Source organism: Diceros bicornis, chromosome 32, assembly GCF_020826845.1.
Source record: "Diceros bicornis minor isolate mBicDic1 chromosome 32, mDicBic1.mat.cur, whole genome shotgun sequence".
In the NCBI taxonomy this organism is placed as follows: domain Eukaryota; kingdom Metazoa; phylum Chordata; class Mammalia; order Perissodactyla; family Rhinocerotidae; genus Diceros; species Diceros bicornis.
In genome coordinates this window covers 1,058,734-1,072,045 of record NC_080771.1, presented here as the reverse complement: position 1 = coordinate 1,072,045, position 13,312 = coordinate 1,058,734, and the positions used below count along the sequence as shown (strand labels likewise).

General features: G+C 42.6%; 1 protein-coding gene across 3 annotated transcripts in view; it reads left to right on the top strand.

The window, feature by feature from the left end:
• The first annotated feature begins 896 nt into the window (after positions 1–896).
• The window catches only part of NETO2 (neuropilin and tolloid like 2), a 61,164-nt gene continuing 48,748 nt past the window's right edge, over positions 897–13,312 (top strand). Inside the window, exons 1-2 of one of the 3 annotated variants that reach the window (XM_058527734.1) lie at positions 897–1,184; positions 11,288–11,344. In XM_058527734.1, the coding sequence (XP_058383717.1) occupies positions 1,151–1,184; positions 11,288–11,344 (91 nt within the window). In that variant the 5' untranslated portion in view covers positions 897–1,150. The remainder of the gene's footprint in view (positions 1,185–11,287; positions 11,345–13,312) is intronic. The other 2 variants (XM_058527733.1, XM_058527732.1) reach the window with 2 other exon arrangements.

Here is a 13,312-nt window from a genome sequence, read left to right as displayed (position 1 = left end):
ATCACGACTACCGAGAAGATAAAACAGGATCGTGAATACCGCATATGAGCAGGAGTCTGCAGTTTGGAGCGTTTCATCAGCGGAGTCCGGCGGCCGCCTCAGCACGGCTCAGCGGCTGAGGGGCAGTCTCCGCAGGACGAGCTCCCGGCGTCACAGCCCTGCTCCCTCGCTCGCTGCTGGCTCCGGACAAGCCGCTTCACCGTCCTGGCCTCGCTGTTCCCGTCCTCTGTCGGTACCTACCGCAGGCGGCGAGTCTGAGGGTCACACGAGGTGACAGGTCAAGTGCTCGGTACTGCGCGTGGCGGCCCGGGCAGCGGTCCGCCAGCGTGAGTGACCGTTCCCGTCGGGCAGGTGGAAACCTCGGGCCCCTGTGCTCCGAGCCCTGCCCAGGTCAAGTGGTCGAGAGGGCTGAGCTGGCCAGACTTTCGACCTTGACCTGAGGGCCCAGGAGGCCGAGGATCCCGGCCCCCTGTCCGTCAGCGAGGACGGACGGAGGCGGGCGGGCGAGGGCGACGGGCCCGGCGTTTCCCTCAAGCGGGAGCCTCAGGAGCTCGGACCCGCTCGCCCGCGCCCCGCGGCGGCGGCAAAGGGCCCGGCTCTCCCGGGGCCGGCCTCTCGGAGCGGCGGTTCGGGGCCGAGCGGGGCGGGTCAGCGGCGCCCGGCCCTCCTGGCCCCGCCCCCGCCCAACGGTCGCGGGCGGGCACCGCCTCCCCAGGGCGCGAGGCCGCGGGCTAGCTCGGCCTGCGATTGGCTGGGAGGGCGAGGGGCGCGGGCGGGCGGGGGCGGCGCAGGCGCGGAGGGGGCGCCAGCACGCGGCGCTCGCGCTCCCCGCTTAAATGAGCCGGGCGCCTGCCCGCCGCTCCAGTGGGTCCCGCGCGCTGCCAGCCTCGTGTCAGCGCGGCTGGGCTGCGGGCCGGTCGATGGGACGCGGCGCCGCGGAGCGGAAGGCGGCGCCCGTCGGGGGGCTCGGGCCGCGCGGGAGGCCGCCGGGGGGCGCGGGCATGGCGGGCCGCAGGACCTGAGCGCTGCCCGCAGGGAGGCAGCCGGGTGGCCGGCGATGGGGACGGAGCGGAGCTGCCGCCGCGCCGGGCCGTGAGCGCCGCCTCCTCGCCCGCCCCGGCCCCTCGCGGAGCGCCGGCCGCCCGGGAACATGGCCCTGGAGCAGCTGTGCCCGGCCCTCAAAGGTAAGCGCGCGGGCCGCGGACGGCGCCCCCTGCGGGCCGAGCCCGGCGTCTCGAGCCCCTGCCCGGCGGGGCCCGGCGCGCCTTTGTGTGGTGCGGGCGGACGGCGGAGCCTCGCGGTGCCAGCCGGCCGCGGGGGCCGGGGCCGGGCCCTCGCGCCTCCTCCTTAGCGTCGCGTACATCGCCTCGCGAAGTTGTGGGGTCGTGGCGGGGGAGCGAGGCTGGTCTCGCAGCGTTCGGTGGCGGAAAGTCAGTCCACGCCGACAGTGAGAGCCGCGGCCGGGGCGGCGCCGGTCCCCGAGAAGCCCCGCGGAGGCGGGCGGAACGGCCGGTCCACCTGCTGCGGCCGCGGGCTGCGGCACCACTGCGGCCGGCCCGGCCCGGCGCTCCCGGACCTCGGGGCGCCCTGCGCCGGCGATTCTTGTACTGGGAAGTCACACAGTCGGCTTGCCGAGTGCACAGAGTCCAAATGTGTCAACTATAGAGGCTGTGCATCTTCCAGGAGGTGTTATTTTAGATTAAAATTTATATACATCGATCAGTAAGGTGTTCAAAGTTGCTTCTGAAAGTCGCCCTGAAGAAATGGTTTTTTCAGTCCTCAGAGGACAACAGCACCGCCGATAAAGGGCTCCCCTTTCCCCCTACTGATTTGAATTGAAAACTGAATTGCTGCATATTTGTCGTGTTATTAAGTATTCTTTCTTGTATCGGGGAAGGAGTTAAGGCATTGCACTGACAGTGTCATGTGTCGCTTGTCATTGTGTCTTGATCTTTGTACAGTGACAAATGTTGGTGTTTTCCCCCCTCCGTAGTAACACTTTTTTCAAATTTGTCTTATTAGAAAATTCAGTATAATTTTACTTTTAATTGGACAAATTATCAATTTTCCAGATATTCCTAAATTCATAGTTGAGATTTCAGCAATTTAAAATGTTTAACTGCCCAATTGCACACTTATGTATACAGTTTGTACTGAGGTAACCTAGGACTTTGTAGCTGCTATTTCCCAGTCCCCCCATAAATTCTTAGTGATTCCCTTATTATACTGTATTAAAATTTAAAACTCTGAAATTAATTTCGTAGTTTTTCCTATCTGTAACTTTAGTTTATATAGCCATTCTTTGAAAATTAAGGTTTTGTTTTCCTCTTTCAAAATAAACCATATACACAGTGGGATTTTTCTTAGTGCTCCTTCTCCGGATTTTTTCCGTTGTTCTGATTGTCGTGGGGTTGTCAGCATCATAACGACAGTTCACCCGCGTAGCCCCCTGGGGAGAAGTCCCGTAGATCTGTCGTACAGCTTTTCCTGCAGAACTCGACGACGCTGAGCCGGGTAGGACGCAATCGCCCATGCTCCTCGAACGGTGGACGGATTCGCAGCCCTCTGCCTTCGCCTTTGTCGTTGGTGCATACTGCCCTCTCTGGCCGCCGCGGTGAGGCATGTGGTGGTTGCACTTGCAGGAAAGGATTCTGTGGTGATGGCCGAACTGCAGCGGCAACAATGTAGTAACTGGCTTTTTTGTTTTCGTAATGTTACCCAACCTACACAGTTTTTACATGCTGGAATATTTTTAAAGCTCAAACTAAATTGTTATTGTTGTTTGTAGCCTGCCTTAGAGAGAAAGCAAGCTAAGTCTTTTAAGTTTATGTGTATGTGCCTGTAAATATGGGGAATTGGTCTGTAATGATTCAAGAAATTAACAAAAGTTGATTCTGAGAAGGGAATCTGGAAAACTGAAAGAGGAGAATGAAGGGAAGACTTACATTTCACTGCACACCCATTTGTATCACTTGATTTTTTTAACCAAATGCTTGTGTTACGTATACAAAAATTGACATTTTTAAGTTTAAAAAATCACCTTTTAAAAAATATTGGCTCTTCCCTGTGCTGCCATTCATTGCGTGCCCCACGGCATGAAAAACAATCCCTTAAGTATCCTGGAAGGTGAATTGCTTCAACATCAAAGAGGTTCTTATGGGAAGCAGTCATTTATCATTTACATAATTGTAGATATTACCTACCAAAAGCCTTGTTTGGAATATTGCGGTCAGTTTCTACTAAAACAAATCAGCCATAAGAGTCTGAGATTTTAAGTAGGAAGTACTTTTCTTTAAGATGCTATTGATTCTTTTTGTTTTACTTCCAGCAGGGAGAACAAAAGGACAACTCTACTAGGCTTTTTAACCCTTCATATATTGTTAAAACAATAATTCTCTTTTAATTGTTTATGATAACTCTAGGTCTTATAAAATTTGACTTACCTTTTATCACAGTTAAATAAGCATCATGGTCATGTGAAAATATTATTTTAGGATTATAAACCTATGTTTTTACTGTTCTTATTCATTCTGCTGCTGGCTTCAGGAGACTCCTATTAGACTCAGTTACATTTAAATCTGTATAAACTGTGGTTAAGTTTATGGTATAATGAAGCATAAAGATCTCCTGGCGCTATATGCTAAAAATCTTATCTGAGACTGACAAATATTGATTCCTGTCCTTCATTCTTATGTCTCATCCAAGTAAGTAAACTACACGGAAATAAGTACTGTACTGAAAAGCTGTCCTTTTAATAGTGTAGTTTTTAAACACAGACTTGTTAAAAATGAAGTTTTTGGCTTTTTCCCCCAGGAGTTGGAGAAAATGTTTTAATGCTGACAATTGAAAAGTCTGATAAAACGGTGCTTTTATTGTAGTAAATCCTCAACTAGAATCCAGTTTACGTTTTGAAACCAAACTCACATTTTGGGAAAAACATGCAGTCCTGAAATACACACCCATGTACATTACAAAACAAGTTCAAATCAAAGCTACTTTCAGTCCTTTTGGGAATAAGATAAATAAAAGACTATAAATAAAGTTCCTATCTAAAATTTTAAAGCAACAGTCCAAGTTCTGCTCTTGGTTACTGCCTATTCAGCACAAGTCTCCTATCATTTTTAAATTTATGCTCCTGCATAATAATTGATATTTAAAAAAATGTGTCCCTGAGGCACTTTGAGATCCCAATAATTACGGTCTTTGAGTTGGAAAGGGGAATCCTAAGAGTTGATCTAACCTGTGGTTTCCAAACCTTTCTTAACAGCAGAACTCCCTCAAAGGAATCCTCATGAGGGGGTACTGAAAAAAAAAACAAAAACAACAGATAAGAGCCAGATTGCTCTAATTGCTGAGGGGGCTCGCCTTGTCAGTCGCTCCTCAGAGTGGTCACGAAAAACTGAACACTTTTTAATGTATTTGTTATATCACTCACAAAATTACAGTGTGTGCTAAGCTGAAAGTTCAATTCTTCCTAGTCAAAATGACATTAAAACATGTTGGTTTAAATATGCCTAGAGTGATATATTGAAAATTACAGCACTAGTGGGTGAGAGGATATCAGATACTCTTCAAAATGTGACCTGGCTGTGTTCCAATTTGATGGTCGTTGCTGTGGATGTCTAAGGAAGACTCCTGTAACCAGAGCATACAAAACTGCCAACTCAGGGGCATTTGGCTAACAAGGAGGTTGTCACATCCTGCAGGAGAGAGAAAGTACTTCTACAGTTACTCTTTCTTATAAAAGTGATTGGCACTGTGATTAGCATCCGTAGGCTGAAGTGATCCCAAAGGTCACCAAGATCCATCTGCTTTCTTAGCTAATAAGTAAAATTGAGTTTGATTAAATTTAGGTAGTTTTTTGTTCTTAGGAACATAGTTTATAGAAAACAAGTTACTGCTACCACAAGTGGTACGTAGACTCGAATGGAACTCCATTCTGCTTTCACTACAGAAAATAGTAAGGAGCAGGGAGACCAGTAACGTGGTTGTTACATTCTGGCATCTCATGATAGATTGAGCAAACCTTATGTTTACCACTTAGATGCTTAAAGCAGGAAGGCTTAGAAAGAGGCGTGCTTAATTAGTAACAAAGGTAAATTGAGCCAGCTTAAGAAAAGTGAGAGTAGTGGCTGGGTGTCTGAATTGAAAATAACCTTTTCCTGTCCCCTGATTTATGCGCAAATAAAAAGAAGCTGGGTCATATGTGTGGCTACTGTTAACCAAGATGTGTGCTTGTTAATTTGTTAGTGCAGGGCTCTCTGTACTATACGGTGTGCTTACAAAAAAGATAAAATCAGCATCATGCTTAGTCACTTCAGGGATTCGTCTGGTTTTTATTGAGTGCTGTTGTGGGCAGGCAATCTTCTAGTCCCTAGAGATGCATCAGTGAATCAGACAGACAAGGCCCCCCTTTCTAGAAGGAAGAGACAGATAATAAACAAGCAAGAAAATACCAGGTAATATAAGTAATAATTAAAGTATTATTTATATAATAAAACAGGATGAAGGAGAAAGTGTGAACTTCTTTAGAAGTTGGGGAAGCCTCAGAGGACCTGAACGACAGGAAGGAACAGCCATGCAGAGAGATGCTAGACAGAAGAAATAGCTAGTCTCTAAGGCAGGAATTAACTGGGTGTGTTGCAGTAATGACAAGAAGGCCTTGTGTAGCCATAGAGAGCAATTGGAAGGTCAGAGAAGTGGCGGGTGCCGGATCACATCGGACCTCTGAAGTCAGAGTAAGGAGTACAGATTTCTTCTAAATGTAATGAGACTCTCGGAAGATTTTATGAAAAGCTGTGATGTGATCTGATTTATGTTTTGAAAGGATCACTGGCTGCTGAGTACAGAACAGACTATAGAGGACTGGCAAAAGCAGTCAGTTATCTCCCAATATCCATTTTACCCTTCAGCAATTCTTTGAATCACCCAAAATAAAGACTAGATTTTCCAGCTTTCTTTAAGGTTAGGTGTGGCCATATGACTAAATAAATCTGGCCAGTTAGATATGTGTGCACCTTTGTGGAAGTGGTGGCGTTTTTGTTGTTGAATTAAAATTTTTATTTTGAGGTTATTGTCGATTTGGGGCAAGTGTTTTTAAAGGAAGAAAGAATGTCCTATGTCATTTCTTCATTCTTGCTGACTCTAATGCATACCTGGTAGTTGTAATGAAGATATAATGGCTGGCACTCCAGCATCCATGTTGGACCATAAAATGACCTTGGAAACGAAAGTCATACACAACTGAACAATAAGGTAGGAGAAACTTAGGTCTCTAGTGATGATAAAGCCTTCGTTCTAGCCATTGATAGTTTTCTTACTGCCACAGTTAGCCTGACAGAGCAATATACTCTATCTTGTTTAAACTGTTAGTTTAGATTTTTCTATTACTTGTGCCAAACCTAATGCTAACATCATAGGAGTGTGCAAAATCAGTGAAAGAAACAAAACCAGATGGAGATAGAGAGCTGTTGAATAGTCACAGGAGTAAAAAGTCTGAATGTATCAGATAAAGTTAATCTTGAAAGAAAAAGCGGGTTTTAAACAGTGTGAATTTTGTAGAGGCAGAGGGAGGTCCATGCAAGTGCAGATGTTCAGAAACAAGTATTTGTAGGGGCATCATAAGAATAGGTAGTAAAGCATTCACCAACATTTCCGAAACCAACTGGTCGCCTCCTGTTTGCCCAGCCTCTGCCCTGCCACATCCATCTTGGCCAGAGGAGGAAGCAGGCAGCCTCTTGCTGTTTCTTGCCGTGTACTGTCATTCTCCTTTTGCAGTGGTCCTCAGGCCAGCAGCTAGCATCACTAGGGAACTTGTGAAAATGCAAGTTCTCAAGCGCCTACTGGATCAAAATCTCTGGAAGTAAACTACCCCCCAAAGTCTATGTGTTCATAAGCCCTCTGGTGATTATGATGTACACTGAAGTTTGATAATCACTGTCCCGGGGATTCAGGTCCCAAACCTGCAAGTGCTATTTGTACATTTTTAAGCCTTGATATATGTTACCATAATAACCTCCAAAAAGCCATGCCAGTTTACAGTCCACTGGCAGTATATGTCGGTTTCCTATATCTTGACCAACACTAGAATCTGCATTTTTTTTTCATATTAGTAAGGCTGAATTTCTGTGTTGTTTTGTTTTCTGGCACATTTTTCTGATGGCATAATCTTTTCTTCCCGGTTTGTAGTTTTTATTTATGTTTCTGTCTTTAGTAAATGAACGTGTTCTCCATCCAAAAATATATACATAATTCACCTTTTTTTTTTTTTCAATCTGGTATTTATTTTTCTTTTTAGCCTGAAATAGGGATCTACTTTCCCCCCCAAGTAATGAACAAGTTATCCCAGAACCATTTATTAAAACTATCCTTTCACTGAGAGTTTCAAGTACCACATATATCATAATAGAATTTAGGATATATATGTCTGTTTCTGAGCTTTTCCTTTACTTCCATTTTCTTATCTGTAAGCTCCTTAAGAATAAGGACCATGTCTGCTTCGCTCATTGCTGTATCCCCAAGGACCAACTCACTGCCTGTAACACAGTGGGTGCTGGATATGTTTTCCTTGGCCAATATAGAAAAATCTTCAAGATGAACATTAGAAACATTTTAAGTCCCCCCCAAAACTAAGATTTTGATTAAAGTATCATTAAATGTATGACATATTGGGAAGAATTGTTACCTTTACATTGTTTTACTATCTGGTACGTGTTACTTCTCCATCATATTAAATTTATTTACTTATTTATTTTAGTCTTACTCTCTTCCCTTAATAGGTGTAATAATTTTCCAAGTAATTCTCTTGGGACTTCTAGGTTTTAAATAACATTATCTATACATAATAATTTGGTCTCCTTTCCAGTATTTAGCGCATTGGCCAGAATTTCCCCTATTAAGTAACAGTGAAAAGAATAAACCTGACCTTGATTTTTACAATGGAAAGTAGGGCCTTTACACTAGAAGGCTTGGGGACAAGACTCGGTGTAGGCTAATGTGATGGTGATTCAGGATAAAAGGAGCAGCTTTGGGGATTTGTATTTAACACCTTGAAGAGTACCTGTCTTTATATTTTAAGCCTTCATTTTTAAGTTAGGTCTGTATACAGGTTGTCACAAGGCGTAGACTGGACTCCAGAACCAGAAGTGATAGCATAAATGGTGGGCAGGCACTGCCTTTCTCAAGCATCAAGTCACAAGTGGTTCTCTGCATAACCAAACTGTGTAGTTATGGTGTTCAGAATTTTTATTTTGGCGTGGGTTTCTACCTTAAAGAATTAATGCCTTCCGGGGTACATTGTCTTTGAATTCAAAGTATGCGAGATGTCTGGGTTTGAGAGATTATTGATTGTTTTGGTAAGAGGAAGAAGGGAATGGTGGCACGTAGATGGGGACTAGAGACAGAACAGAGCACCACAGCACTGCTTTAGGGACTACATGACTTCAGTGTTGGGCATTAATGGAGTTTGTTTTAATATCTCAGTCTGATTATAACAAGCGATTTACAAAGATCCTGTTATACAACTTGGAGGAAACCATGTTTATTATGATATAGTTGTGACTGTTAATCGTCCTAAATTCTGTATCACCAACGACTGTATCACTGCATATTTCTGTCCCTAATTGTTGTGCAGATTTGCCCAATTTATAAATAAATATCATTTTTATATTCAGTGGCACAGCTCATTTGGTTGATTGAGTTGTGAATAATTTTTTTAAACATTTGGGAAAAAAGAAAATTGTGAGCAGCCCTCTAAATAAAGTAGAAAAGAATAATAGGTTTCTTTGGTGTTGTAATTTTATTTTTAATATGATTGTTCTACCTTAGTTGTATATTCTGTGCAGGTTTCATAAATAAGATATTTGTACAACCAAAGTTTCATTGGTCATTATAGAATTTTCATGGCACAGTCCATCTTTTTGCTCTAGTTTTACTATTGTTCTCCTGGTTTCAGTTTTTTTGATCTCTTACTTGTCCTGTGTGCCTGGCTTTGTGTTACTTGTTTACATACAGTGAATTATAAACGTGAGAACTGGTAAGTTGTTATGCCTGTGATTCAGGAGGAAAGGTAACACTGAGCACAAAATTTTGACCAGTTGTGTATCATCTGCATGGTATGCCTTGGGAAATAGTGTCCTCTTACAAGATAAATTGATACAAATGGATGTTATTTGCTGAATTGACGGTTGTCTAATATTACCCTAGGTTTTCTTTTTGATCCTAAATCTTCTGTTTTTAAAAATATATATTTTAACATTCCATTCCTCTAACTGTGATCCAGTGCAAAGATGTGAAGAGTTTGAAAGGGTTGTTCCTACATAACATGAGATCTTCAACACTACTAGAAACCAAAGAAAGGAAAAGGGGAATTCAAGTTGTTGAGAGAAGACAGAGGAGACAAAGGTCAGCAAGGATACAGGAAACCAAAGATGAAGTGGTCAAATGATCAGATTATAAGATGTAAACAACTGAATGGCAAGAAGTCTCATACATTGGTAACTTTGCGTAGTAGATACTCAGTGCGTGCTATTGAGTGAACAGTGGCATGACCATCTACCAGTCACTTAACTAGCAACATCTTCAATGCCTCCATCTTCCTCACTCCTAAGATCCTATAAGTCACCTTTGCAGTTGACTCTACATCTGAATCAGGTTATAAATCTCTCCTCCTTTCCATTTCTACTACCACTGCTCAGCTTCAAGACTCAATCATCTTTGCTTCCTAAATGACATCCTCTCTTTAAAAGTTTGGACTCCACACAACCATCGGGGTTATTGGTCTGAAACACAGATGTGACAAGGTCACACTCAAATTTAAAAACCCACAATGGCTTCTCACTATAGTCAAGAGTCCAGACTCTTGAGCGTGGCGTCCAAGACTTTTTACAGTCAGATCTCATCCTACTAATTCTAACTGGTAGATCACTTTCCCTTCCACATGCTAACCCACCGTACTGTATCAGAGTTTGTCGACACCTCCTGTAGATAAGTGCTCCTGCCTCCCTGTTTTTGTCTAAGCTATTTCTTTTTCCCTCTCCTGGGTTGAAGACCTATAAGGTCCAACTAGAGTATAATCACCTGCCTTCTCTGAAGTTCTTTTAACCCCCAGCAGATTGGTTCCCTTCTCTGCTTCCATTATGCTTTCTGTATAACCCCTGTTAAACTCGTTTTCACCTCGTATTATAGATTATCTTTGACAATAGAGTGAGTCCTCCTTAAGGATAGTAGTTTGTCCTAATATTTGTCATTTATTTAGCAGAATGCATAGTACATAAAAATTGCTATGTTCATCATCTCTTTTAATCACCACAACAACCCTATGAGGTTGGTGCTATTAATACAACATCCTCATTTTACAGATAAGTAAACTAAGCTGAAAAGGCCTCACAGCTGGTACACGGCAAAATTTGAATCCCAGCCTAGATCCGTCTAACTCATCAAGTCCATACTCTTACTATTTTGCTGTATGTCTCCTCCCACATCTGTATATCCTCCGTGCCTGCTATCCAGTGGGTAGTCTCTAAGTGCTTATTGACTGAATAAATAATAAAAACTCCAGTTCACACAGGAGTTTGGGTAAGCTGGTCGTGTGATTTCCTCTGAAAGGGAGAATGAAAGAGATTGGTGCACCATTCGTAGAAATAAAATGTTCAAAAGAATCTTCAGAACACATACATACACCAAATAATTCAATACGTTATTGATTGGGTCTCAGAAATGTGCAACCTGGGGGAAAAAAGCTTCATTTTCTGAATATGCTAGCTTTTGTACCTTAGGACACAGCATAGTACTGCACAGTATACAAGGTCTCATACTGGTTTCTGGGAGACTGCTGCCCCCTTACTGCTGTCTCTGTTATGAGCGTGCTCACAAGTCAGATAATCTAATTGAACTTTTACTGGCATAATACATTGCAGAGCTAGCCATAATGCATGTAAAGTTTTGAGATATGGAGTACAGTAAATATAGGAATAATTGGGGTCAGCAAAATTTGCAAAAAAAGTATGGTTTTTTAGTCCATCCTAAATTGAAAAATGCTTTAACTGCCATATACTATTAGTGCTTGTATAAATGTGTACAATATCAATTATGGGTTTTTCTTGAGTTGTCTTAAGTGTAAAATAGTAAATCAGAACATAACATTTAACCCTTAAAAATCTTGCGAGTGAATGTTAGTAAGAAATAGTGGTTTTAGTTAATCTTTTTTTGTCATCTGATTTCCCTTATAAACTTAGTAAAATGTAATATAGATTCAATTTTTAACTTCTCTGTTTTGTTATTTTTCTAGTGTTGTTAATAACAATACTTGTAGTGGAAGGGATTGCTGTGGCCCAAAAGACCCAAGGTAAAGTCCTTACAATGATAACTTTCTGTATGTTCAGGACAGTGGGTGGTTTATTTGAAAGGATTGCAACTTCTGGGATGTTCCAATGACCTAAGGCTTTCTGAGGCCTATCAGCCTCAATTTAACTGTGTTCAGCTGCAGTTAACTAGAATAAATTGTCAACATAAGGTCTTGCCCTGATAAATTTTAAAAATTGCCATCACTAGTAGCTCCTAGCACACTATGGATTTTATCCACAAATTAAATGAGATTCATGCTTTATCACTAAGCAAAAATAAAAATCCTTTTTTCTAATGTAGACAAATGAAACATTTCCATCAATATCTTATTCAAACCCTTTGGACCTGATCTTATTGTCCTTGTTTAGGAAAGAAGATTACCTAGTGGTTTGTTTTTTTTGTTTGTTTGTTTTGGTGAGGAAGATTGGCCCTGAGCTAACACCTGTTGCCAATCTTTCTCTGTTTACTTGAGGAAGAGTGGCCCTGAGGTAACATCTGTGCCAGTCTTCCTCTATTTTGTATGTGGGACGCTGCCACAGCATGACTTAATGAGCAATGTAGGTCTGTGCCTGGGATGCGACCCCGGGCCACTGAAGTGGAACGTGCAGACTCAACCACTACGCCACTGGGCTGGCCCCTAGCTAGTGTGATTTTTGAACCAGATTTTCAAGTCAGAGGTTAGTACATTTCCTATATACCTTATTTATTTTTTATTTTCATCAAAGTTATACATACACATGACAAAAATCAAAGCATTCTAAAAAGTTAATTAGGAAAAATCAGTCCCCTGTCCAACCCTACCCCCCTTCATGCTCCACGGAGATAATGACTCTTTTTGCTGATTCTTTTGATATTTCCCTGTATATTTCTAAATAACATACTCTGCTGTTACTTCTTTATTATTTCAGTTTTAGGTATTAGATAATGATTTCCCAGCATTGAAGATGAGAATCTAGCTCCTTCATGCACCCACTCTTCACCCCCAGCTGTATACAGGTCTTCTTGTACTTTCCATCTGTGCCACCTGTCTCAGGAGTTATAATTCTGGTTACATCCGTATTCAGGATTTACATTGTCACTCATTGAGCTTTTTCAATATGAAAATTCTGTCTTTCAGTTTAGAAGTTTTTATTTCTTTTTTTGTTTAATTTTTGTTAATTCCCTTTTCTCTATTTTCTCTGTTCTGTCTTTAAGGAACTCCTGTTATTTGTTTTTTGTTTTGTTTTATCTTTTCTGTTTTCCAGCTCTCTTTTTACTCTATTTTCTTCTCAGTAGTCTCTACTGGGACTGCCTCAGTTTTATCCTCTAAACTAGGAATTGGAAAACTTTTTCTGTAAAGGACCAGATAGTAAATATGTGAGGCTTGGCGGGCCTTACAGTGTCTGGAGCAGCTTCTCGGCTCTGCTGTTGTGTGGAGGCAGGGATAGAAGTGTGCACGTGGATGGACGTGGGTCTGTTCCCAGGAGGTCGTGTTTACAGGAACAGGCAGCAGGCCAGGTTTGGCCCAGGACCACAGTTTGTGGACCTCTGCTCTAAACTGTCTACTAATTTTTTCATTTCTCCTATTTTTAGAAGCTTTCTTTTGTTTTCTGAATATTCTTTTTTTAGACTATCCTTGTTCTGTGGATATACTCTCTTGTTCTCTGAGGAGATTAAATGATAGTTTTGTTTAGTGTTGTTGTTATTGGGTTTTTAGTATTTTTTCTGCATAATCTTTGTTTCCTCAGAGTTGCTTTTTTTGTTTGTTTTTTAATCTGTTTTTCATAGTAGAGGCTTTACTCAAGTGTCTGGTGATCCCTGAATGCTCCGATTTATGAGAGGAGCACTAAAATCTGATCATTGGCTGCAAGTGTAGATAGGGCTTGTTTCCTGCAGCCCACACTGTTGAGGGACCCAACATCGGGGAGCCCCTGAGTCTGCATCCTGGGGTCTTTTTCTTAGACCTGGGGCTGATTAGATTCCCCAGGGA